At 42.4% G+C, this 26,143-nt stretch overlaps 1 protein-coding gene across 1 annotated transcript in view; it reads left to right on the forward strand.

Moving 5' to 3' along the window:
* The window catches only part of NRXN3 (neurexin 3), a gene marked incomplete at its 3' end in the record, with an annotated part of 723,331 nt that overhangs the window by 293,627 nt on the left and 403,561 nt on the right, over nt 1–26,143 (forward strand). The window contains exons 10-11 of the mRNA XM_009887058.1: nt 11,416–11,619; nt 20,258–20,284. Coding sequence (XP_009885360.1) covers nt 11,416–11,619; nt 20,258–20,284 — 231 coding nt within the window. The remainder of the gene's footprint in view (nt 1–11,415; nt 11,620–20,257; nt 20,285–26,143) is intronic.

Raw genomic sequence — 26,143 nt, forward strand, 5'->3', positions numbered from 1 at the left:
GCATCAAGTGAAGAAGTTGTATGGAAAGTGATGTCATGCCGGAGGTGCAGTCACTGATAAGCAGACACTGAATTTTATGTTTGAGTCAATTTACAGGTCTGAGGAAACTCTTTTCCCTGATGGGCTGCATTTAATCTGGCATAATTTGATGTAATGGATCAGAAATGTTGTAACAAAATGCATCACATCTGGTTTGCTGCTAGCAATCTGGAGAGTAAATGTCCCTCTGGACTTTATTACAGTGGACAGAAGTGCTTTAGACAGGATAAATAGCAGGTTATTCACCATCAAAACTCTCTTAGCTCGGAGTTTTCCATTATGTCTAATATAAAGAGAACAATACAGGACGTGGGTACATTCTCACATCTTATCTGTAAGTGGATGCAAATGTCTTGATATGGCGTGACAATGTGACTGCTTTCCAATTTCAGTTAGGAGCAGGAGAGATCCAAGCATTTCAGCAGAAGTCATAAATACCGTAGAAAGTGATTTGAAAAATCTTCTTCACAGAAACGACATTTTCAGCCTAAGAAACCTGGTGATTTCAAGATTTGGTGGTGTTTTGAATTGAGATAGACTCAGGCCCCAGGAACTATCTCAGTAAGTCTACTGATAGAAGCAGCTGAAGAAGATTCAGCTTTACTTAACTGTGGTGTCAGGCCGGTGCTTTTGGAGTATGACACTCTTCATTGTATGTGGACTGCTGCCCATAACTTCAAAGTGAATAAAATGGGCAGCACAGTGGTAAATGTAAAAGTTTTAGGGTCACAGCTGCTGTCATAATGTATACATCTACAGTTCTTTTGACTGGAGGATCTCATAGCATTTGCCAACACTGACTAAACCTTCACAGCTTCCACAGGAAATAGGATTTATTATCTTTTACAGTTCCCATCAAGATCATTGGAGGCTCTTGGAGCTCAGAGGAAGAAAAAGATTAATGGAACTCTTTTCTCCATTAATATAAAATTTGTGTTTTGGACGGAGGGTTTGGGCTGGGTGCTGTTGTATTGTAAACCCATCCACTGGATGCTAGTCTATGCACTTAGAAGATCCTGCACCACAGCCTTCGGTATTTGAGGTTGGCTTGTGGGATTTTAATAACTGTATGATTTCGCATAATCATAACCACTGTTTTGGATTATGAATTCCTAACTCTGCTCTTACCAAGACATACTGATTTTGAAAGATAGAAACTGCACTTGGTCATGTTTGGAGTCAGAGAGGGACAGCTTGTGGACATTCCTTTAATTGTCTAAGCAAGGAAATTCTGGGTAATTTGGGTCATCATTGGTATAGAAGCGCCTATGCCTATGTCAATTCCTTTTTTTCTTCCTTTTTTATCCGAAATTCCTTTTTTTATAAACACATTTCTTTACAGGTACCAGTCATACAGTGGAATTTGGTCTGCAGGATAATCATGTTTTCAAAAGGCAGTGCCTATTACTTGAAAGTAGGACTTAATTTCCTTTATCTGCTAGCGAAATTTACAGGCTTCAACGTGTATCTCTTGCTAGCCTTCATGATCTTGGCAATAACAACCGCCGTCCTATGCCAACTATTAGTTTATGCTTCTCTTTTCCTCTTTATCATGGTTACAATAATTGGACAGTGGTTGCAATTAGCTGGGTGAGCAGCCCTGGCCGCTGCATCTCTGCTGATGACTTCATTAGGAGTGGACAGAGCCTGTGGGATGCCTGGAAATCATTTCTGCCCTGTCTGTACTGCACGGACTGAGTGTTGCTCTCGGGCAGGCACCACCCTGGGATTAGTGGCTTTGCAAATCTTTTTAGGAAAAGCAGAAGCTCTGTGATAGGAGAAGAAAAGGCTCTGAAAGGACCTCCCCTCCTGGTCCTAGTATTACAAACTCAGATTAGTTTATCTTATAAGTTTGGAAGTTGTAGTCGTAAACCCTGAATGATATGCTATCCTGTATTTTTTCACTGCATATATGCTGCTGTTACCCTCCCAATTGCTACCTGCTCTATTGTATTGGGCTTCCACCAAAGGTGACCTATTTGCCAGCCTTTGTGAGCGTTGTGATATTCCCATTTCCATGAAGCTGCTTGCTTTATGTTAGTTATAAATAGTTACTTAATTCCTCTGCCTACTGATTTTCAGCATGGCAGTCTCTCACGTCTGGCCCCTCCTAAATGAGAGATTTCCTGGGTTGAAGAATTGTTGTGTTGTCAAAAACACTGTGGTGTGCCTCTGATTTTTGTGGACAAGTTTATCTTAAAGTTTGTAGACCCGTGCTTTCCCTCTGTTCCCTGTCCTATTAAAGCCCCTCTTCCAAGACGTTATGAAGTTGAGGGTTTTGGGGCTGTCAGATGTGAAAAAGGGAGAAAAGGAAATGGAGGGTTATTTGGTCCATGCTGTGCACCTTCCTTAAACCAACAGCCAGAGACAATATGAGTTACTGTTTTTCTTTCCAGTATTCAAAAAATAGAACTGAGGGGAAGTTGGTTGTGCTTTTACACAAGGTTATAACTGTGGGTCACATTACAGCCTTGCTGTTCAAAGATGGTATGCTGGTGATAACTGCCTGTCCTGGTTGCGGCAGGGACGGGGTTAATCTCCCCCGGAGCCGGCGGGGGGCGGGTATTCCCTCCCACGTGCCCCCGCCCGGGCGAGGGGAGCAGTCGCCACTCGGGGGTGGGCTGCAGTGGTGCGGGCCCGGTCGGTGCGCTTCGCGGGTACTGTAATCGCGTCTTCATCTTTCCTTTTGCTGTTCTGGTAAAATTGCATTCTTTTAACCCCCGAGTTTTGCCCTGACAATTTCTTTACCCACGGCTGTGGGAGTTGTGCGAGCGGCTGCGTGGTTCTTTGTTGCTGCCTGAGGCCAAACCACGACACTGCCTTTTTAGAAGCTTTCCCACCTCTGTACATTTTATAGCAGAGCCCTCATCTCCTGGAAATTTGGGGAAGTAATGCAAATTTTACTGAGAGCATCCCTTAAAAGCCTTTCAATTTTCACCTGAGAGTCAGCAGCCACTGGGAGACGTTGGCAGTGTGTGACGTGCCAGTTCAGTGGGAGCATCCTGGTTTGTGGGAGAAAAGGACTGAAAGCACAACAGTTGGTCATGTTTAGTAGTGTCATGTTTGGTTCTCAACGGTAATTGTTCTGAGATGATTCGGCAGAGGTAAAGAGATACAGTGCCTGTAGGAGAGTAAAGTTTTGAATCTTCTGTTTCTTCAGTCTTGACAATGTGCTGTAAGCAGCATTCCCATTAATGTGGTAACTCACAAGACAAAATATTTTCCATCTCAGATGAGTACCAACTTGACAGGTGTAAGGTGATGTTTGTGAAATGGTGCAATATCTAGTGACATCGGTGCACCCTGGCACTTGTCATAGAATAATCATGGTTGAAAGGGATCTCTGGAAATCTCTCCCAATTGCCAGCTCCAAGTGGAGGCAACTTCAAGAGCAGAATCAGTTGTTAAAGGCATTATCCAATTGAGTTTTGAAAATTTCCAGGGAGATGCATCTGTCGTTCGCCTCAGTGGCCAGTCATCCCCAAACAATGACAGCTACAGTATGTGGCTACCCTTGTTGTGTAATTTTTTCCTTATAATTTTCTGGAATTTCCCTTGCTGTAAATTGTTTGGTGCCTCTTTTTTTCACTGTACACCTCTGAGATGAGCCAAAGTTCCTTTTCACTGTAATCCCCCTTTCTTAGTAAACACTACTGAGAAGAGAGTGATCAGATGCTTCATGCAGCTTGACAGTGCCACGAGGAGGACTCAGAGATGTTCGAACTAAGCAGAAGTCACATCACTTTCTAAACTGTATCACCCATGTAAATGCAAACTCTGACTGTAATTTTAGTAGCAGATTTGCCTGTGCTTTCCTCGTTACTCTCCTTGGTTTTGAGGAGCAATTTTTCTTCTACCCTTAGGCTTCTTGCCAGAGATTTCTTCCTGAATAGTTGTATACAGCTCTGTAAATGTTAGAGTGACATTTGGAGTAAGTTTGAAGAGCCCATGTGCTCCTCCTTGCTCCTCCCCTGCGTCTCTGCCAAGCTTCAGTATGGCAATATAGCCCCACTCATCACTTCCCAGGGCTACCAATAACATTTACAAGCTACAGTTTCCTCTGCCTGCAAATATTTCCACTGTGCTGCTCAGTGCTCTTCCAGCTCCTCCCTAGCCCTGTTTTTTTTATGGTTTCAGCCCGAAGAAGGGAGATGCACAGTTTATTAGATAACATTTACCTTTCATTGTTGATTAAATGTTGGATTTTTTTTCTGGTAACTCCCTATCTGACAATACTGCTTAATTAACTTATCCTCTTTTGTGTGTGGTGACAACACGAGAGGAAGGACGTACCAAGCCTGATGCTGATGGGAACTGGTACATACTTCATTGTAGGGTAGCCACAGGTTAGCCTTGGGAGCTGGAGAGTTGGTTCATTACAGAAGTTAAATAAAGCTAGAATCCAGGATGCAAAGGCTTGTGAGGGTTATTAATGGAGGGAGATTTGGGATCCTGGATTCTAATGTGCCTTCTGTAGGTCAATTTAAAATTTAGGTGGTCTCCATTGAAGCTTTTGTTGTAGACAGTCAAAAATCTGCTGCAATCTTCCCTTACAATGGTGGAAGCTTCACACTTTTGACTAGTTCCTTGAGATTTCACCCACTTTGATCTGAAAATTCTCAGGACAGGTTTACATGATTTTGGTTTTATATAGCCTCCTTATAATATTGAACTAGAAAAGCAAGGTGTTAATTTTTTGATTCAGAAAAAAATTATTTGTATGGTTCTGAAAAAAAATCAGAATTGCTTCAGTTCATGACCAAAGTAATTTCAATCAAGCTAATTTTTTTTTTTTTTTTTGGTCTGAGAAAGGACATTATAGTACTTGCACTGAACCCTGCACTTTCATATGGATGTGTTGCTTAGGGCTCTTAGTTTGCCGCCTTATCCTAGATTTTTGTATGTCTTCCATTTTTTGGATACTTAGGCGATAATTTTTTCTGCAGTAATTTGACGTTTCTGCTTGTGTTTGGAAAAACCACAAAGGAAAGGGATAGAAAATACATAAGGTATTGGAACACAGAGGAGACAGTAGTATGGAATGGGAAATAGTGAATAGGGTATTTATTCTGTTCTGACTTTCTAGATAAATAGATAAGTGTGGTTTGTACTTCAGGTGTTCTTAAGGATTTTCTTATTTTATATGAACCAACCCACACTTTTGGGCTATTTTCAGACTTAAATGTATGTTAAAAGTAGTGAAATGTTTTAAATAATGTTATGAAATAAATTTTGCAATGTTTTGAAAAAATGTTTGATGAAAAACACTCATCTGGATGTCATCTGGCCTTTGTAAACATCTGCTAGCATTTTTTGTCCATAGCAGCAGCCTTATAAATGACAATTATTATTAGTGCTCCACCAGTGTTCTTGCATCGCTGAAAATGTGATGAATGCCTTGAAGCTAGCTCTATTATCTCTCTCGTTTGCTGCTCATTTGGAAATATTTGTACACATTGTAGTGATTGGGGTGTCTTATGTAATTATTCTACTTTTAGTGCCCGTTTAGTCTTAACTGACGTACACTATTCAAATTGGAGCATTTGAATTTAAGAAAGTAGTATACAAATCAGAGAGAAGCCAGAGGTGAGAAGCAGAAGAGGCAAGTTTTACAAAATAAAAGCCAGGAGAAGTTGAACAAAAGAGGTTTACTTAGTCTAGAACAGAGCGAGGGAGCTTAGGGTAATGGTATGCCGAGCTTCGGGATGCAAAGGTTCTTTTGAAAAGCAGCTGCATACCCACTGGGAGTAGCGAAGAAAGGTGTCATCTTAATTTAAAGCAAAGAAAAATTGTGATTGATGTTCCAAAAATACTTTGGTCTGTGAGGGAAATGAAGCACCAGCAAAACCAGTCCAGGCTCTTTACATTTCTGTGGTTGTATGTGTACAAGATTTTGACTGTTTTATCTTCATGAGTTTCCAGTGCGTAACAACTGATGACAATGCTATTGACATCTTGTCAGGCTGAAATCTTTAAAGCAGAATAGCTTTGTTCTTACTAGCAGAATAAACCTACCAGTGGCTGATTAGTGATATTATTTGCAGGGTGTTTTGCGAGACTAATAAAACCTATTATTATTCCTAATGTAATGGTTCTCTTTAGGCAGGTATTTAAAGATGTTTTTGTGTTCCCTGTTGTCATCCCTCTCAGTGGTAGTGAATTACATTTACATCCCTTTGAGCTGTTCTTTCCTATTTGGCAGGCTAAGCAAGGTGAGGTCCAGTGCTACCTGGATGGGAGACATCCAGGGAAAATCCAATTTGCTGCAAAAGGTGTCATAGTGCATTTAGTAAACATGGACTTTTCTTCTGGGTCAGCGAGGGCAGTGCCAGAGCATGGTACCGCTGGCTCCACACTACCAGGGCCCTCAGGGCACCGACAGGCTGTGCCCAGCCCCCAGGGCTCCCCGAGCCTGCCCACGGCCCAGGACCCCGTGGCCCTCAGCCCCTGCCCCAGCGATGCCCCAGCAGGGCTGGTCTCCAGCTCCCCCCAGCCCTGCCTGCCCACGGGCCCTCGCTGAGCCAGACCCATGTCCCATCCCTGTCACTGTGGCCCTGCCTGGCGATCATGGCACCTGATCTTAGCCCTGGCCTGCGGATTGACTTCTTGGGCTGACCCCAGACCTGTCTCATCGCCATGACGTTGCCTGGGTTCTTGGTTGGACCTGGCCACGATCTGCAGGTCTGTCGTGCTCACCTCCTTGGGTGTGTGGGACAGCCCTGCACAGCAGGGAGCCCCACAGCTCCTGTCTCCTGTCCTGCCGGATGACAGACATGCAAGGTCATAACTGCTTGTGAGCACTTAAAGTTCCTGTGACCTTTTTTTCCACTGAAAAAGGAGCATGATCTCCTGTATCCTAGTCAGATTTCAGTCGGAGTGATTACATTCAGGCTCCCATAATTACTTGACAGACTTCGGTTGTTGAAACTCATCTCTATGGAATCCACTTGGTTGAGAATGAGGATTTCTATTTGTTCTTTTAGGCCTCTTTTCTGGTCCTGGGGGTTTGGTTTTTGTTTTTATTTGAGTTTTGTTTGTTTGCGTGGGTTTTTTTTGTTTGTTTGTTTTTAGTGTAATTTTTGTTTTCAGAAAATCAAGGCTGTTTTTATTTGTGGCCATGTGTCTGCTAGTGGATATGGGAGGAAAAAAGGTGTGCTGTGTAATGCCTGAAGGAAAGTTTTGTCTGGTTTGTGGATACAAAGCTTTGGCACTTTTCCTTTAAGCATATTTGAATTTTTCTGAGAAGGTGGAAATGTTTCATCTATATTCCCCCATAGATTTGAACCAGCATACCTGTTTTCCACACTCGCTCATTGCCAGGTGTCTCGTGCCTCTTCAGTTGGTGACACTGGTCCCTGGAAGCTCTGCTTGGTTGGAGTGGGTGACGATAGCTGACTCTCATGCGTGTAGCTAGGGGAAATACATCGTGTGCCCTTAACTGCTGTCATTGGTGAGTTCAGCTAAACTTTTCGTTGAGGGAGGATGTTTTTTCCTTCTTTTTGCACTGTCATCTTTCTGGAAATTTAAGAAAGCAAGCTATATTGTAGCCTGGGAGGCAGGTGACAGAGACCACAGGGAAGAACAGGAGACTACAGAAAAACTAGAAGGGAGAAGAAACAGAAGTGGCAAAGAATGGAAGTTAATACAAGAAAAAGGTTAGAAAGCAGGAGAAAGAGCGTGAATATTTTTCTGTCTGTATTCTAAGAATATGCCTGTTGCTGTCTCCCCAGGAGGTTTATGCAGAGCTTTGTGGGGAAGCAGCAGTGAATTGCTCCTTTGGATGCTAAGTGTAAAATTAAAGCTGGCAGGGTCTCAGAGCACAAGACTGGGAAGCTAATAGCTCCTAATAACATATTGATTTTCACAGATCTCTGGCATTATGTCAGGGCGGTTTTGAATCAGCACCTGGTTTCTTCCTCTTCCCATCTCCAAGCTAATGGCAATGAAGCTTCTGGCTTTGGGATTGCAAATAAATGCTGCTCTGGATCTTTTTGCTTTACAAATCTGTGGGTCTCTGAAACATGGTTTCCCCCACTGCTCCTATGCATGTGCCTGTGAGATGTCCAAGTATAGTAGCGACCCAAAAAGTAGCAGGATGGAAGGAATGTGCATGTATTTTAAACTTGGATAACTGTGCTGCTGCCTTTATTTATGGTGCTGAACAAAAAGATTACAGTCCCATTGCTGCAGATGGCCGAGGACAATTGAATGGATGCTTGGAGGAGGCTGAGGTCACCTAGTTGTTGCCAGGTTACATTCAACCCTGAGCAGATTTGCTGTTTGTGTTGCGCAGCTATAACATGCCTTCCTCAAGTTTTGGGGACTGTCAGTACAAGGTTTTATTTGAGTGACTGCTATTAGGCAATACCCTCCTGAAGGGGTATTTTTGTAGCTGGAGGAAATGGTGTGCTTGCAAGGAGATGGTCTGAAAAAGCTCCCAGATACTCCAGATGGTGAAGACTTGCAAGGTGAAAATTAGATCTCTTTTATTTTTAAAAGATGTCAAGTGCATAGGTGGTCTGAGCTAGGCCAGGCTTAGGTCAGGATAGGGCACAAGCAAGAACAGAAACTCATCTATTATGGTTGTGCAGACCCTGTTTCAACTATTTCAGGCTATTTAATTTTATCTGCTTAATTGTTACAGAGATTTATTGCTCCCTGTTTGCAGCAGACTGGACAGAGAAGGGACAGTAATACCTGATTTAGGCTACTGCGGGGTGTCACTTGAAACACCGTCTAGACTTTTGTGCCATCTTCAGCAATTCTAAGTGTTCTTCAGGTCCTTCTCACATAAGTATAATAATAACAGTTGGTATTTCTTGTCTAAGGACACTAATTTTCTGGCAATGGGATCAGTGGAGCTGAAGGACACGAATTCTTTTTGAAGGGAAGAGACTCATTATTACCATGCTTTCAGGTCGTTGTCTTCTAGTGTCTGCAGAAAAACTCGTGGTTCCAAAGCACCCAACGCGTGGTGCTGTGCAGAAGGAAGCAGCAGAGCTGGGGGCACTTCTGTCAGCTACTCCCACTCATAGTCCTGATATCCTCCACCCCCTTCTCGCAGCTATTCAGGCGGTAGGGCAAGCAACTGTTTCATGCAAGGCACATCTGAGCTGAAGGCGTCAAAAGAGCCATTTCATGCTTGACTGCATTTTCTAATACAATCCGCCGAGAGAGAGAGGAAAGGGAGCACAGAGGGTTTGTGTGTACATACGCATTCCTTTGAGCGTATGTATAATATACAGTACATTTAGTTCCAGCTTGCAGCTGTGGGTGGCAAGTAAGAGGTGCAGACGTGAGGGGAAAGAGAATTGTGCTTTGAAAAGAAGAAACCATTCCCCCACCTTGAGAAAGAAGCTTTCTTTCCTTCTCTGTTTCTTGGCCAAGCGAAGATGTGAGTCCTCAGGGCAGCACTGGCAGCTGGAGCCCAGAAGGTGTATGTATGGCTGAGTGGGTGGTGCGTGTAGAGAGCTTCGTGTGTACAGACCATGACAGTATGTGGGGAGTGCAGCTCAGAAAACTGGTGAATAGGCATGCTGTTCACAGCCATCTTATTTTAATGGTGCTCCCACAAAAGTTTTCTTCTTAATGGGTTTGCATATCCCAGGACCAGAGGGGTGCTTTATACCAGCTATTAGTGCAGTGGGTCGCTGCCCCAGCACCGTCACAGTGATCCCCACCAAGCATTTTGTAACCATATACGTGTCTCCTCTGTGACTTTATCAGCTTGATACTTATATCCTTATTTATCATCTCATTTGCATATTTATTAGACGCTACAGTTCTGTTAGTGGCCATTGTGGAGCTGAAGGACATATGCCCATTTCCAGCATGGACATATGCCTGGTCCTCAGTTTCCCATCCGTCTACCCTACTCTAGCATCTAACATATAAGCATTGAGAGGATGTAAGGATTGCCTCCATCAAGCTTGCCGTTTCCCTCTAGAAGTTCTGCTTCTGTCAGTAGGAGTGGCCTGGCTGGGAAATATGGGAAAAAGGGGTGAAACATAAGGAGAACATCTAGATGCCAAATACCTGTTGTTGCAGTTGGGTAAATTCAGTGGGGTGTTAGCTTTCTGGGATATGTGTGGGGTGCCCGGTGTGAATCCCAAACATTTGAGAAAACTGTAGTTAAACTGTAAGAGGCACTGGTAATAGGGAGCTGAACTGGTCTTTTTTTTTTTTATCTCTGGGATTTTTATATGTAGTTTTGTGGTACAAGTCCTACATGGAGCAGTCTCTACAGCTCTGCCTTTGGTAGGGGTTGGCTGTGGGGAGAAGGGTCTCTGATTCATACATTAATATATTTATGTAGATAAGTAAATTTTGCAGATAAAAATGCTTTGGTGCATATTCCCAGACTGAAACTATGATTGCCATGCCATAGTGGTTGCTGCAGTTCTGTCACAAGACTTAAATTCTGCCCACTTATAGAAGAAGATCAGTTTCTGCAGGCAAGACCCTGAACAAATAGAGAATGTTAAGTACTATAACTCCTTTCCTCAGCTGAACTTTCTATTTTCTTTGACATCCTCAGAGGTGGTAGAAAAATATAATTTCTTTCCTTGCAGGTTTGTGTTGTGTTTTGTTCCCCCCCCCCGCCCCGGCTTTCATTGTGTCTCCATCTCCTGACTTTTCCTGTGTTTGAATGACACTTAAACTTGCAATGGAGTTTGGTTTGTTCCTTTCTTCATTTGCATTGCAGTGTCGTCGTCGGTCGTGTCAGCAGACCTCTACTAACATTAGTTGTTAGTAAAAAATAGGAGAGATATAAAACCACTAACCGGCTCAAATCTGATGTAGGATAGACCTGCAAGGAACCTTGCTTCATACAGTTGTTTTTCTTTAAAGTGCTAGCAATGGAATGAAATTACTCTCTAAAAAAAGTAACAGCTCTTAAGAGTACCAGCAATAGGAACTCTGAACCTTCAAAAGCAAGACTAAATGATCTAGTAGAAGTGTTGTAGACGTTACTTAAAGTAGTCATTACAGCCAGTGCTAGGGAAGGCTGGAGTAATGGAGGAGATAGCATTTTCTGGAAGTTGTGAAAAATCGAGGCGTTTCCAGCTTATTATCACAAAAGGACCCTGGGGCTAACACTCTTGTCCTTGGGGATTGTGCCTCCATGGATACTGCTGCGTCCAGTTGTGGTGAATGTCATATCTTTGTTTGCTGCTCATACTTGCCACATAGGGTTGCGGGATGCAGTTAAACAGTTGCTGTGTTTTTCTCCAGTTATGTACCTTACTATGGCAAGTCGTATGGTTTCTGTAAACACAGTGCTCTATGACACATGTCAAGGTTCTTCAGGAGTGAAGATCGCACAAAGGTGTCATTTCTTTTAATTTTTTGCAATTGTTTGCTGATTCCTTGCAGAGGCCTCTATCTTGAGCTATGATGGCAGCATGTACATGAAGATCATCATGCCTATGGTCATGCATACAGAAGCAGAAGATGTGTCCTTCCGTTTCATGTCCCAGCGCGCTTATGGGCTGTTGATGGCAACCACCTCACGAGACTCTGCTGACACTCTGCGCCTGGAGCTGGATGGAGGCCGTGTCAAACTTATGGTCAATTTAGGTATCGTATAAAAACCTTCTGCTGCCCCTTCACTATCAGTTTGGGCTTGTGATTAGTGGTTTTTTTAGTCATCTTGTTTAATTTCTGTTGGTTTGATTGGATTGGACTGATTTCTAAAATAACTGCTGAGGCCTTCATAATGATACTCTCTTGCGGAGAGAAAATCTCTTCTGCATTGCTGCATGAAGATTTGCTGTCAGTTCTTCGTTATGGACAGTGTTGGTTTTTAAGTCTTTAAGTTTTTAAGTTTCCTTTCTTGGTCTGGGACTGGTGAGCTCTGTGTGAGACATGCTGCTTAGTCCATCTTTTGATCAGTTACATCCCTCATTCATCCAGCATCACTCAAAACAGTCAAAGCCAAACACGGGAGGGAAGCAAAGTGAATATAGTGGCAAGCAGAAGTCCTGTGAATCCTATGCCCTTTACAGAATTTGGCAGCGTTTGATACAAGTTGGTCTGTTTTACGAATTTGCTAATTATTTCTTTTTTCTAATTGGTATCATCTTTCAGCCTTTAGGGCTTTTTATATCTAGTAAATCTGGGGGGTTTTGATTGTGTATCTGTTAAAATGAAGGCAATAATAAAAGTGCATCCCCTCCCTTCCCAAACGGTTGTGTTCTGTCTCCTTAGAGTTACACTTACCCAGAAAATAATAAAAAAAGACAATTAGAAACAAGTCCAACAATAAGAACAATGGAAAAAAATATCTGAGTGAATGTGCTGTTACATTAGCCTCAATCCATTTTCTTGTCAGTCTTTAGGTATTGTACTGATTGACAATAGCCTTTTTAAAGAATGTAAATAGATGAGTTGAAGCTTTCTTTCACTTTTCTGTGGTGCAACTCGTTGCTTCATGTGAATCCAGGAATATAACTAAGAAGAGATTCTGAGTCAGAGAGGCAGAACTATCAAGATAGGGCATAATGTTAAACCTCTTCTAATATGTATGGTACTCTATATGACGATGTGTGCGTGGTCTGGGAAAGCTTTCAAAATTCGAAGCCCCACTGGAACAAACTTTCCTATTTTCTGAGCTAACAGTATCAGCATCTTCAAAGCCCTGCTGTGGTGATATCAGGAGCAAACCATGTAGTGGCTTTGTTTGTAGAGGGCAAAAAAAAGTATTATACGCCCATACCTGTAGTAATGGTTCTTGTTTTTTAACTCCTGTCCCAGCTAGGTATGGTGAGTTTATCAAGGTCTTGCTGCACCATAGATGAGTTTGAGTGGTGATCTTAGGGTTCCTTATTCTCTCGTGGGCAATATGTTGTCTAGCAGTTGTCCTCTGGAACTAGCTTGTTTTTTAAAATTGCTTTTAGTGTCTTTTTGGTTTTGAAAGTGCAGGTCAGACCCTAATAACTGCTTTTGGAATAGGAAAGTGAAGAGAAGAAGATGCCTTTTAAACAAGTTCATATCTCTTAAAAGCAAAGAGTCTCCATCTAAAGGGCTATAGAAACCCTTGCTTTTTATTAAGAAAAAAATTAAGAAATAGAAAATGAAGTGTTATAGGGTTCCTGTTTGGAGTATATATATGCTCTGCTTAGCTTCACTGGAGAAGTGTAAAGCACTGTTGATTGTCTAGCTAGCACAGGAGCAGTTGCTGTGCTATCCAGGCTGGCCAGGATGACAGAGGGACAGATCTTCAGCTATGACAGTAAGTTTTCAAATAAAGAGAAACAGCACCCCGATGATAGCCATCTCTGCCTATATTAACTTTAAGTGAAGTACAATTTCATAGATTTGCAGAGTTTCTCTGGAGAACAGCTCAAAAGAGTTGCTGTTGAGGATTCTTACATGCGCAAAGAGAATCTTTCACAAAACTCCACTGCATGTGCATATATATATCTATCATAGAATCATAGAATGGTTTAGGTTGGAAAGGCCCTTGAAGATCATCGAGTTCCACCCCCCCTGCCATGGGCAGGGACACCTCTGACTAGACCAGGTTGCCCCAGGCCACGTCCAGCCTGGCCTTGAACACCTCCCGGGATGGGGCCTCAACAACCTCTCTGGGCAACCTGTTCCAGTGCCTTACAACCCTCAAAGTGAAAACCTTCTTCCTAATGTTTAATCTAAACCTGCCCTCTTCCAGTTTATATCCATTCCCCCTCGTCCTGTCACTACGTGCCCTAGTAAAAAGTCCTTCCCCAGCTCTCCTGCAGGGCCCCTTTAGGTACTGGAAGGCCGCAATAAGATCTCCCTGGAGCCTTCTCTTCTCCAGGCTGAACAGCCCCAACTCTCTCAGCCTCTCCTCATAGGAGAGGTGCTCCAGCCCTCGGATCATCCTCGTGGCTCTCCTGGACAGTTCGTCTGCATTTTCTTCTGACCTAATACAGTTGGTGCTAATAATCTGGTAAAATTAGATTATTTTTTTTCCCCACTGTTTCCTTTCTTGGCAATTACTTCTAGCCATTTTCTTCTCAGAGAATAAACTTAATCACTGGAAGGCTGGCAGTAGCACGCTTCTGTCAGACAAGTGATGGGCAGCTGAGTATCTGCTTAGCTCTACACTACCCCCTTGTAACCCAGAGCCAATTCTTTTTCCTTGCATGCCTTAGTTTGTCTCTTTGTTGAAGACAGAATACTTTGCAACCTGCTAGGGATGTGGTAGTGTTTTAGGAAGTGCTGCTTCGCCTTTGGTACTCCCACATGAAAAGTACTACAGCATGAAAACTGCCAGACTTCATAAAAATTGTCACTCTTTCTTCTGAGAAAGGTACCACTTGTTTGATTTTGTTATGTCTTCATCTTCCTTTAAAATCAATGAGAACAGGATGAACTGCTCCTTCTGGGTATTCAGGGCCTCCTAGACTTAGTCCCTGTGTAAATAGGAGGAGAGCATATTTAGATAACCCTGAATGTCCTTACAATTTTTTACAGCTTAATCTCTTCTTTCCAGTTTTCCTTATATCATGCTGGCAGGCAATATTTTCCCTCAGGGCCTGTAAACATTGTGTGCCTGATTGGCGTTGGTTACCTTTAACACTCAACTGGGGTCTGTTACGCCGTCACCTAGCCTAGAGGTGGGCTGTTCAACTCCTACTGTTTGGCATCTAAAAGACATGGATAAAGAATTGACATATGGTCTACACATGTTTGGGAAGAGATGTGTCATCGATGGTTTAATACAGGGACAAAAATCTGTAAACCAAACCCAGTGTTAGCTGAAGGCTATTTTTGTGTAGTTGCAGAGCCTGAAGCAGTGTGTATGCCAGATTTGCCAGATTTTCAGCTGGAAACTTCTGTGAGGTTGAATCTCCCCAAAAAGTGAGTATAGGCTGCATCAGTGAAAACCTGTCAACGCTCTCCTTCCATGCCCGACTCAACAGAAGGGTAGTTTAGACTGTTCAAACATGGATTGAGCTTCATCCCTCCTCTCTTCAGATTTATAAAGCTGTCAGATACATTCCTTGAAACAGGACTTTCCTTCTATCAAAACGGCAAAGTTAGCTTGCTGTTGAAGAAATAGAATTTGAGGAGGAATGACCTTACCAGAGCCATTCATTTTCAGTTGTTTAGGTCACATATAAGTCTTTAAGGAGACTGTTCACAGCCAAAATGTCACAAGCGGTAACCAAATCGTGATTATCCAACCCTGCCAAAATCCCCTTACCAGTGAGAAACAGTCATCAGCACCACCTCTGAAGACCTGAGTGTGCTTGGTGCTGACTAGCGATGTGTCAGCATCCCCCCAAGTGTCTAACCTGTGACAGATGTGTGCAAACAAAGACTGTTTTGAGTGGTGAGTTTAATTGTGCTTTTCTTATAAGTCATTTAAAACTATTACTAAGAGCTGTCTTTTTCTTCTCGTCTTTGATCTATTCCATTTGATTACTTATTATCATTTGTGTGGTTATTAAGGTCTTTCCTACGTTGTTTTTTTTTTCTTCTTTTTTCTTTTTTCCTTCTTTTTTTTTAAACTCTTCTGTGTATTTCAGTTGTACAGCTTTCCCATACCCCATCAGCCATGGTAAATCAAAAGATGGTATTCAACCCTTCAAAGGCCTGAAGCCTGCGGCCCGCACAGCAAACAGCCCTGAGAACAGAGTGTACAGAGCAGCCTGCAGGGGCTGGCATATCCCTCTCACCCCCTCAGCGCTCAGTGTCCAAACCAAACAGGGGGATGGACGCATCGTACGGCGGGTGTGGGTGGGCCCCGGGCGGCTGGGTGCTTGCTGTAGAAGGTGGGAGGGAAAGGAGGAGCAGTGATCAATCATTCTTGGAGAGAGAGGGACGAGGAAGTTGTTTCAGACCTTTCCCGTGTGGGTGCCTGCAGCACTGCGATCTGCATGTTGACAGCACGGCTCACAGTCGTTTGGGTGTTTATTGTGTGAAGATTAGAAGTCCAAATGTGATACAGATCTCACTTCTGTTGAGAAGGACTCTGAAGAAATAGGTCTAGAGTGGAAGGAGAGACAGAGAGAGAAAAATGAAGCAAATCAAGCTTGGAACATGCTTGGGAATAATTTCTGATGCTGAGAAGATGTGCAGAAAGGGAAAGAAATGGCTGGTCCGATAGGGAGATACACCTTCACTTTTTTCCCTTCCCATTGGTGAGTGGGAGGGTTATAGTGTCACTGACTTATATTAAGTAGTATTTCAGGATTTTTTTTTTTCCTGGCCCAGCTTATCTTAAGGTCACTGGTGACTAAAATAAATACTGCCTGCCTCCTGTTAACCTGAGTGAGTTCTCTTGTAAGGAAACATAATCATCCCTCTTGCCTATCTTTTCCTATGATATCTCCTCAGGGGTGTCAAAAACATCTTTGCCTCTCCAAAATCCAAAGTTTCTTTTGTCATTCCAACATAAAAACAGAGCAGGCACATTTTTCTTTTTTAAATATATGTGAACTTTTATGCCAAATTTCCTTTTGTGCAAGTCATACACTCATACCTGCAAGTGTATGCTCATTCACAGTTTCTCATTAATAAATTTCTTTTCTATGATCAGTACATATAAGTGCTCTTGATTATGTTTTTTTTTAATTGTCATAGACATGCAAAAATATTTGTCAGCTGCCAGTTACAGGTGGGTGCACAGGCTGACTGCATACAAGTAGGAGAGAGGCAAGGAGCCACACTATATAACATGAGGTGAGAGCGTGCACAGGACCTCATCTGGTTTCCCCGTGGAAATAACCTAAAGGGAGCTTAGAAAACAGTCAGGCCTCCATTATATTTCTTGTCCTAGTCTTGCCTTAAAGTACTCTTCCATAACCACATGTGGATGCTCATCAAAGGGAGCAAACACTTTGTCCTCACACAATAAAGGTGACTTTCTTTCCTGATTCAGGGAAAAAACAGCCTGGGGCCTTAGCATGTCAAATAAATATTGCTATTTTGGGGCATAAAGATACAAATAGTAAGAAATACAGGCCTAATTTGCAGAGTTTCGTCTGCTACTAAAGAGATCTCCATTCAAGCATTGAATCCCTAGTGTTAGCTAACTGCAGTGGAGCTGTTTAACCTCTTCCAAGGAGTGGGTCTTTGGCCTATTTTCCAGGTGATGTGCTCTGAAAAACCTCCCATCTGAGCACTAAGGAAGCAGCTTCTGGTTTACATTGAGAATCATAATGAAAGAAGGTAACTGTAGAAAGTCTACACAGCTCATCCTGCTGGGATGGGAAGTTCATCCTGCTCCCCATGCAGTTACAGCCTGTTTTCACTTTACTGCTGTCCTTAGATTGCTCATCCAGTTGCTGAACTGGCAGGTGACTGGATTTACAGCTGTTTAGGCATACTTATCTTCAAAACTTAAAGCAAAGGGAAACCTTTGAGTCAGGAGTACAGCCATACCTAAATAAAGCAAATCCTGTCAGTAGAAGTCGATAACAGTGCCAAGAGCCCCAGATGACGATTACCAGAAGTCTTATTGCCCTGGTACAGTGCAGGAGGAATCCCAAGCAGTTTTTTAAATTATTCCTGGATCTCCCAGCTGCTGCTGGTTTGAGCACAAAGACCAGGCTAAACCTGCACCTTCCTGCCAGGGAAAGCATCCTCTGCTCTGGGTTTGTAGTGTTGTACTAGTTTAGAGGAAACTAGGTGTTTTCTTCCTTTCTAAACTAATGCAACAGGGAGAAAACAGCCTCATGTATTAATGATTGGAATTTTTTTTTTGGTTGCTTTGGGCAAGGCTCAGAATTAAGGAAATGAAAAACCACCTGTGCTTGTTCTTTGAGGGTAGTGTGAAGAGTATGGTAGTGCTGGTGTAGCAGCACAGGCAGATGCACTCGCTTAGCTGCCCCACTGACCCAGCTGGACCAAGAGTTGTTGAGGAGCTGGTCCTTCTGGAGTGCGCTTCTACTTGTCATCCCATCGCATGGTATTGTAGAGCCTTTACACTCGCAGAGTCTGGACATCTAATAGCACCATGGTAGTTGTGAGGGCAACCCCCTCTGTGGCCTGGGCTCTCGTTGTCCTTTGAAATAGAATTCTAGCAGCCAGGATAAGGGCTACACAGGTTTTCAGGTAGAAGCATCGGTCCCTTCACTTGGAGCAGTTAGTGACTCAGCCTGGGGGTAAGCCCTGGGACATGTGGTTATTTCGGTATTGCCGCAAAAAAGTGTAATATGCAAAACTGCTCCGCAGACATCAATAACACAACAATGGTTTTAGTTTGTAAATTTTATGAATGTTGCTGAGGACCAGCCATGTTTCCCTTTCCAGCAGCCTTACTGTTTAGCCCATAAGGTATTCCCTTGTTGTTCCAGCTGTAACAGTTCTCTTGATCTCACTTGCTTGCAGTGTGACTTGGGAGTCTCTCTCTCTCACTCTCCAGCAGGTCATGGAGGGAGGTTCCCCAGCATGTACTTCAGAGCTCCCCTTACCCCACCCAACTCCTATAAGGGATATAGCCACCACTGTACGGTGATTGTACCAATTGCTCCAGGGCTGTTTGCTCCCACTTTTCTGTTGCGGTTGACGACACATGACAAACCTAATCGCACAAAACCAAACCCAGATTTTCTCAAGAGAAGTTCTGCTTGAAAACAGACTCTCTCTGGCTACGCTGCTCCTGATTGGTGTGCCCCTGCTCATTATGGCTTTTTATTTATAGATTCTTATTCTTTCCACCCTTTCATTTTTTAAGAACTGCATTTAGTAAAATAATTTCCCGACATCTGTCTGAGTAAACATAAAATTGGTCCAGTTAAGCAGCAAACTACATCATATTTCTTTGCCATTCTGTACAGTCTCTTTTGCTGGGCCATATCTCTGTAATAAATATGACCACCCCTGCTGGTCAAAGCTTTAGTTGTGTCCAGTAGCATGGTGCTATTATTCCTGGCCTTGATTTCCCGAGAGAAGGTCAGCATGGCCCAAGATACATAATAGCACTGATATGATAGCTCTCGCCCATGTCAGACACGGAAGTAATGGATGTTCGCAAGGCTGTAAGTAGGCATTTATAAATGGAAGATCCTCTTATGGGTCATGTCCTGAGATACGCTGAGCATTAATGTGTTAAATGAGAGAAGTAATGCTCAGAAACCATCTAGCTTAGGCTCCCCTACCTCAACTTGTTTTCTTTGTGCAAACTCCTCAGTTACCATTTATTAGATCCCACAGGCATACCTCTATTTTTCTTTCCATGTACCCCTCTTCATCCCTCCCTTGCCTGTAACCTCTGAATGAAGCAGGGCCAGCAAAGGTTCCCAGATCTGCCACTTCACTGCCCATTTCATCTTCTCCCTGAACGTTAGGAGCATCCCATTCAGACTTAGCGTTCAGACAGCAAGATGAGACTGGGCTCTGAGGAACTGGCAGAGCTGGGGACCTTTGAAAGAAATCTGCATTCCTCCTGCCAAGCCAAAAAAAAAAAAATATTCCCAACCTCCAGAACTAGCTGAAATCTGGGCTGGGCGTTCGTGCGGTTAGCTGTTTGCAAGTGGCCATTTTATGACAGGACACAACTGGGCGGTATGTTAACCCTTTCCTCACCTGAACGGACAGTGTCAAATGTGTCTGTGCACATTTTCAATGTTCTGGGCTGGCATTGGGGGAATAAGAAGAGGGTCTGTCTTTGGGAGAGCTGGAAAGGGTTAAATATTGCACCAACAAATCTCATAGGCTGATTTTACAGGTATTCTGTGTTGGACAGATGGTGTATTTATGCAATAACAATACGAATTAATTCAAAAGAAACCAAGTGTAAAGGTTGACTTTGAGCTTCAAGCTTCTCAGAGAAATTGCTAAACGTCTTTAAAAAGCAAAATGACAGTGGAGTATGACTTGCATTTTGAGGGAGATTATTGTGCCTTAATTGTCAATTTTTTGTATTGTAATTCACATCAGTTCATGGTCTGGAGCAGAAGATACTCTTAGATGCATAGGTTTCTATAAAAAGAAAATAGCTTTCTGTGTCAACGTGTGGATATATATGTATATTGGTATATCTCTCCATACATATGTGTATATATATGTGTGTATATATATATTTATGTAACAGATATTTACGTAGAATATACTGTACATATACACCCACTACTAAACTTGTTCAGACTGTATATAAGTATAAAATGGCCACATCTCTTTGCGTGTGTCTGTCCCCGGAAGGGTGGACTGATTGTTTTTGGATGTCTGCAGCTGTTACCTTGAAGGATGCAATTTCATCTTTCATTTATTTTTCCCCATCTAGACTGTATCAGGATAAACTGTAACGCCAGTAAGTTTTCCCTCAAGTTTCATTTTGTTCTCTTTCTATATATATTAAAATAACTTTATTTTCTTTGCTGTTTTATAAGCTGTTTTTCTTTTCTTTTCTTTTTTTTTTCTTTTCTTTTAAAAAAAAAATCTTGTGAAATTGAAGGTTTGGGGTGGGATATGAAGCTGGGGGGAGGAGGGAAGACCTTACGGTGATTGTATGTGAAAATTTTATGTTAGGTTTCTCCAAGGAGGAGATGAACTGTTATTTCATAGCTTTGCAGAAGAGCACCTGAGGAACCTGATGAGCTGATATTATATTTCACTGGTAACCTGTTGTCTTTATGAAAACTTTTAAAGAACCACATAAGAGTAACAACAGGTACTGTATGCACTTCTCCACTACAAAAAAGGTATGCACATTTAAAAAACAAAACAAAACCAATCCACCTCACACTCTCACTTTATTTCAGAATGGTGACAACTTAACCTGATATTTATTCAGTCATTTTTATTTGGTTATAGGCAAAGGAAAAATTAGTATTATCAGGCTTACATGATAACCTTTTTAATAGCATTTATCTTAGGTTTCTGTAACAAATTGCAGCTGAATCTTTGGGTCACTGAAGATCCCTTTCAGTCTGTAAAAGTAGGGAAGAAGGCTTATAAAATCTTTGTGAAAAATAGTAGTGAAAGATCATATCCAATTTTAGACTGATTGAACAAACAAAAACTTCTGTTCTACATCAAGGAGCTGGTTGAAGTTGATGTAGGCCTCAAAGTAAAAAACACTTCCCAAAGAATGGAGCTGTTTAGCTCTCAAGCGTATTTTGAGGTTTATGTTGCTTAAAACCAGATTCCTGAACTGGCAGTTCCTCTGTGTTAGTTTTTATGTGGAAAGATTTATGGAAGGCTAAACATCATCTCAGAAATGCTGTAAGGGCTTAAAAGGCAAAGATGGTCCACGTGTTCTCTAGAGGCTGTGGTCCTTTTGCTCACCAGTGAGCCCCATCCCAAGCTAGCAGGAAGGTGGAAAGAAGTATGTTGGAACCCCAAAAGCAAACATAGAGCTTTCAAGTAGCAGAGCCAATAGTAGCAGCACCAGGAGAATCTTACTGTGAAGCAGTTTCTTAACAGCTTTGCCATAGTTTTGGACTAGGAGTAGGTTTGTAGTGTTAGAGAGCAGACAGCAGTTGTTTGGGTGTTTTTCCCCACGTACAGTATTTGCAAATTTTAAAAGGTTCTCTGTGGTTGCAGGTAGAAAAAAAAAAACAAACCACACACACAAGGAGATAATAGGTCAGCTTTCTGTCCTGGTCACTGCCCCATGGTTGAGATCATACTTTGCAGGGAAGTGGAAGCAATTAGTTTGTTGGTCTTGGGAAGTCGTCCCTGGGAGCCTGTAGCCAGGGACAAGCCAAAGCATTGGCTGATGTGTGATGATTCCACCTGTGAGCCCTGATATCATGTAGGAGCTTGATGATGAGTTCACAACATTGAGAACAACAGCCTTCTTCAGCCCTATATGCAGGCCTGTGTGGGATTAGTCCTGTATGACTCAAAGCTTGACAGCTTTTGTTGAATTCCTTTCGCTCCTCGAAGTTTTAACACTGTGGTCACGGTATTTGAAGATAGAGTGGCTAATAGGAAAAAGTGTCTTGAATCTCTGCTGAGATTGCCAGTTTTTACCCAGCAGCGCTGAGAACATTTGCATAAAAATAGGATCTTTTGCTTCCTAAGAGTTCATATGCTTTTGTTGCTTAGCCACCTGTAACTCTATCTAAACACTTGCACCATAGTTCGTGTTGATGCATGTTGTCTGAATATCCATATCCGTTCCTCTGGTACTGGACAACAATCTGATGTTGTTGTCATCATCTTCAACTTTTCGTGACAGCTGGGTGTTACAGGCTGAGCTATGGAAGACTATCGTCGGGTGGGAAATCAGCTTTAGTAGCAAGGAGCAATGGTCTGGTTTTCATGCAAATCAAAATCTAGCAGTAATTGGGAGAAACACTCAAAAAAGAAAAAAAAGGGAAAAGAGAATCCTATCATCAGAGCAGTGGGAAGACAGTCTGAATCCATTGCTTTTGTTAGTTTGCCCATAAGCATCAAAACATCTTGAATCATTTTGCTTCCATGCATTTTTAATAGTTGAGTCTGTTGCATTTTTAAATACAGTCTTCCTCTGAAGGTTTGTATTTATTTATTTATTTTAAAACACTTTGGATTCTCCTAATTTATTTTTTATGATACTCTGCTGAAAATGAACAACCCTACTCCAAGTCTCTCCAACACTGTGTTTTGTTGCTGCGTGTTGCAGTGTCTCAGGTCATCTGTCCTGTTTCCTAGAAGGGAACTTGCTGGGAACTGATTGATGAAAAACTGTATAATCTTGTGTGAATAAAATATGTTTAGGTAGGAGCAGACCAAATATCACTCTAACCACTCTTGCAGGCACACTGACATTTACTTGTGCAGAGGGAGTTAACCACACACAGATGGGTCTGCTAGGGTCCGTTGAAATGAGCAGTGTTTTAAAGTAACTTCAGAAATGGGATTCCGAATTAGTTGAAGAGTTTCAGATCAAGCAATCAGCATTGCTAACTGAATAGAAGGAACCTGGTGCATGGTTTTAAAGGTAAACAGAGCTGTACTTTTGGAGTCTCATAGAATGCATAGGTTAAAGAGCCTACCACAGCTCATGTTGTTTGAGAGGTATCTAGTATAGTGTCCCAGGTAAGCATTTAACTTTCAATATACTTGCTTTTAATTTTCATTGAAAGGATTGGGGGGTTTTGGCATGCATATCTTTGGGTTGTCATATACCTGATGCAAAATACTGTTTTCCATCACTTCATTTCTTCTTATCCTCTCTGTGTTCCTCATCACTGTCATATCTCACAGTTCTGAAAAGTACGACTAACATAATTTCCTAGAACAGGAACATTTTTTTACTTTCTCTGTATTTATTTTAATACTAATCTCATCCTCACTTTTAACTCTTAAGGATACCTAAGCTGATCTTATCTGTTTCTGCATACTGATAGAGTTTGAATTTAGAAGGACCCAACAGTGCTGTTGCTTACATAGATGTAACTGGGTGGTAAGTCTCTTTTCCTCTGAGTATAAAATCAGCACAACAAAAAGCAGGCTCAGGATCCCAAAATGCACTGTGTGAAGGTGCATTGAATGATTCCTCAACATAATGCAGACATAACAGATAGCACAATTTTGTTGGCTGGATTTATGGGGAAAATAGGTATAGTTTAAATACCCTTGTATTTTTGCATAGATATATTTTGGGGTTTTAAATAGTATTCCTAAAGAAGAGTAGCTCTTTGGTCCATCTCCCGTAAACTGTTTCCTGAAATATATAGTTCACTTCAAAGAAAGTTAAAGTTGTGGTAATTTTATAGTTTGTGTCGTAATATCTAGTGCTCTGATTGTTCTTAATTTTTTCAAAGGTATCTAGTCTCCAATTTCCTTATTCCCTTTTCACTGAACCCCCACTTCATATCAGTCCAGATCAGGACAGTTTTCAGCATTCTACCCAATATTAAGTGTGGAGGACAGGGCTGTGTGTGCTACAGATTTACGAGCTTTTGGAGGTGTCTTCACTTCGTGTTCTTTCTAGGATACTGCTTGTATTATTTATCTGGGGCTAGTTCTCTCTCCTTGTCACAAACCTTTTATGTGGTGTGTCAGTAGTCACAGTCACGTGATTTGATATTACCTTTATGGGAGGTTTGATCTTCCAAAAGTAGCCGTCTTTGGGACAGCAAATACTTCTGTCTTATCACTTGTTGTTTCATAATGAGGTCTTTTCTTCTCACTAAAGCATGCCAGACAAGCTGTTACCTATTTTCATGTGACTTGTGAAGCCTCAGCAAACCCTGATTCTCTTCTCTTACCTGTTGCTAAAAGCACAAATGGAAGAGGATGAAAAATCACTGTCCAATCACTACTATGAGGCCCCATGGTTAGCATGTTGTTTCAGATCCAATTAATTTTGGTCTTGTCTTTGACAGTAGAAGACATCTAGAATACGAGATTGGTTCTCCCCTCTCAGTTGCCATGCTTACTCTATTTAGTGCCTTAATTCAATGCACCATTAGTGTTTTGTTTTCGTAAGTGCCACTGTAACAACATAAAATAGGAACCTGTGATGTGTAACTCTCTGGGAGAGGTTTAAGGTTTCTTTTTTCCATATCATCATCAGTAAATAGGAAGCTGTTCTAATCTAATCAAAATGTTGTAAAACCAAGTGCACTTATCTGATTCCAGTGATGTTGCTGTCATTTTAATAAAAGCTTAATAGTACTCTAACATGAAAACATTATTTGGAAAGTGAAGAGGTGTGATTAAACATACACATCATATTTGTGACTCTGGTATCTCCTAACTCCATTTAAACATAATCAGGAAGAAATGAATGCTTATGCAGCCTGAAAAGTGACGAGACATTAGTATGTCATATTGTAGTGGTGAAAGCGAAGCTGATGTCTGTAGCATCTGTACAGCCTTGTTGAGAACGGTCTCACCTTTGAGCAGTCTCAGACTCGGGGTGCTGGTCTAGCCTCATGCTGCTGCTGCGCTGCAATGCAGAAGAAGGGGAGGGAGCAAGACTGTCTTTGGAAGACTTTTCCTCCTGTCAGGTGATGAAACAGCAGTCCTTCTGGGTATTTTGTCAGATGGTAAACTAAGAATTCTGTCAGAGGAAAACATACTATGCTGGATCCAACAGCCTGAGACAGTGGAGGCTACTCCACTCTATGTTCCCAGGTTCAACCAGTAGTGAGGTTGAAGCTGCATTCCTGGCAGGCACTTTGTTAGTGATCACACATTTACTCCCAGACCCACGCTCATTCTGGGCTCTGGCAGCACCAACATAGGGGCCCTCTGACCCACAGTCTGACTCCAGTTGCTGCCCTCACACCACTGTACACCCTCATGCACACAGAATAGAGAGCCTTCACCCACAAAGGAGTTAGAAAGGAATTTAATACGAAGGCAGGACAAACTGCACTGATCAGGCACGGAGCACAGCCAGACTCGCATGCTGACCAGACACTATTTACACATGACCAGCCCTTTCTATCCCCTTACCCCTCTGTTTTCCCACTCTTGCTCCTCCCTAAATCACCTAAATTCCTCCCTTTTCCTGGCTTTGGTTTCTCCCCTAAACATCCCATACTAAGTCTGTCTGATCCCAAACTGCTTTTCCCCTGTATCACATGTCCCACTCTAAGCAGCAACCCTCTTAGTCCGAAAGGTGATCTCAAGAGCTGCTCCAGGTGAGTTATGGTGATGAATTTCATGCTTGGACACTGGGGCTAATGGCTCTGTTGGGACAGCCCTCGAAGAGGCCCAGACAAGGTGTTCATTTATTCCTCCGGAGTCCTTGATTTGTGGTCCCACCTGCCTCTGTGCCCCTGTGCTTCTCTGGGCTTGTGCAGATGGACCTCTGATGGGCTGATGGCCCCTGTGACGGGTCTGCATGTAATCCAGGAAGATATTATTTGGGCTCCCCCTCCTCCTGTTGTTTCTCTGAGCTCCTTTGTGGGTGTGCAGATGAGCTTTATCACATAACCCAACAAATTCCTCTTCCCTGTGGCAGCTACTACGAAATGAGGTATTTTGCCTCAGACTTGCCTGATTCAAGTCCGCTCCAAGTCCCCAGTGGCAAAAAACCTCTTGACTTATGCTCTCAACTCAGAGGTTGCTTGGCACCCCTACAAAGTGAAATAGTGAACCTGAGCTTGTTTTAAAACAGTAGCGACAAAGTCCATGCAGTTACCAGTTGCAATGGACAGGACAAGACCCTTTGGGGATGGGTTCTACAAGGACATCTTCCATCTTGGGGAGAGGCAAAAGGTGA

Source organism: Charadrius vociferus, unplaced genomic scaffold (assembly GCF_000708025.1).
Source record: "Charadrius vociferus isolate BGI_N301 unplaced genomic scaffold, ASM70802v2 scaffold14, whole genome shotgun sequence".
Classification (NCBI taxonomy): Eukaryota; Metazoa; Chordata; class Aves; order Charadriiformes; family Charadriidae; genus Charadrius; species Charadrius vociferus.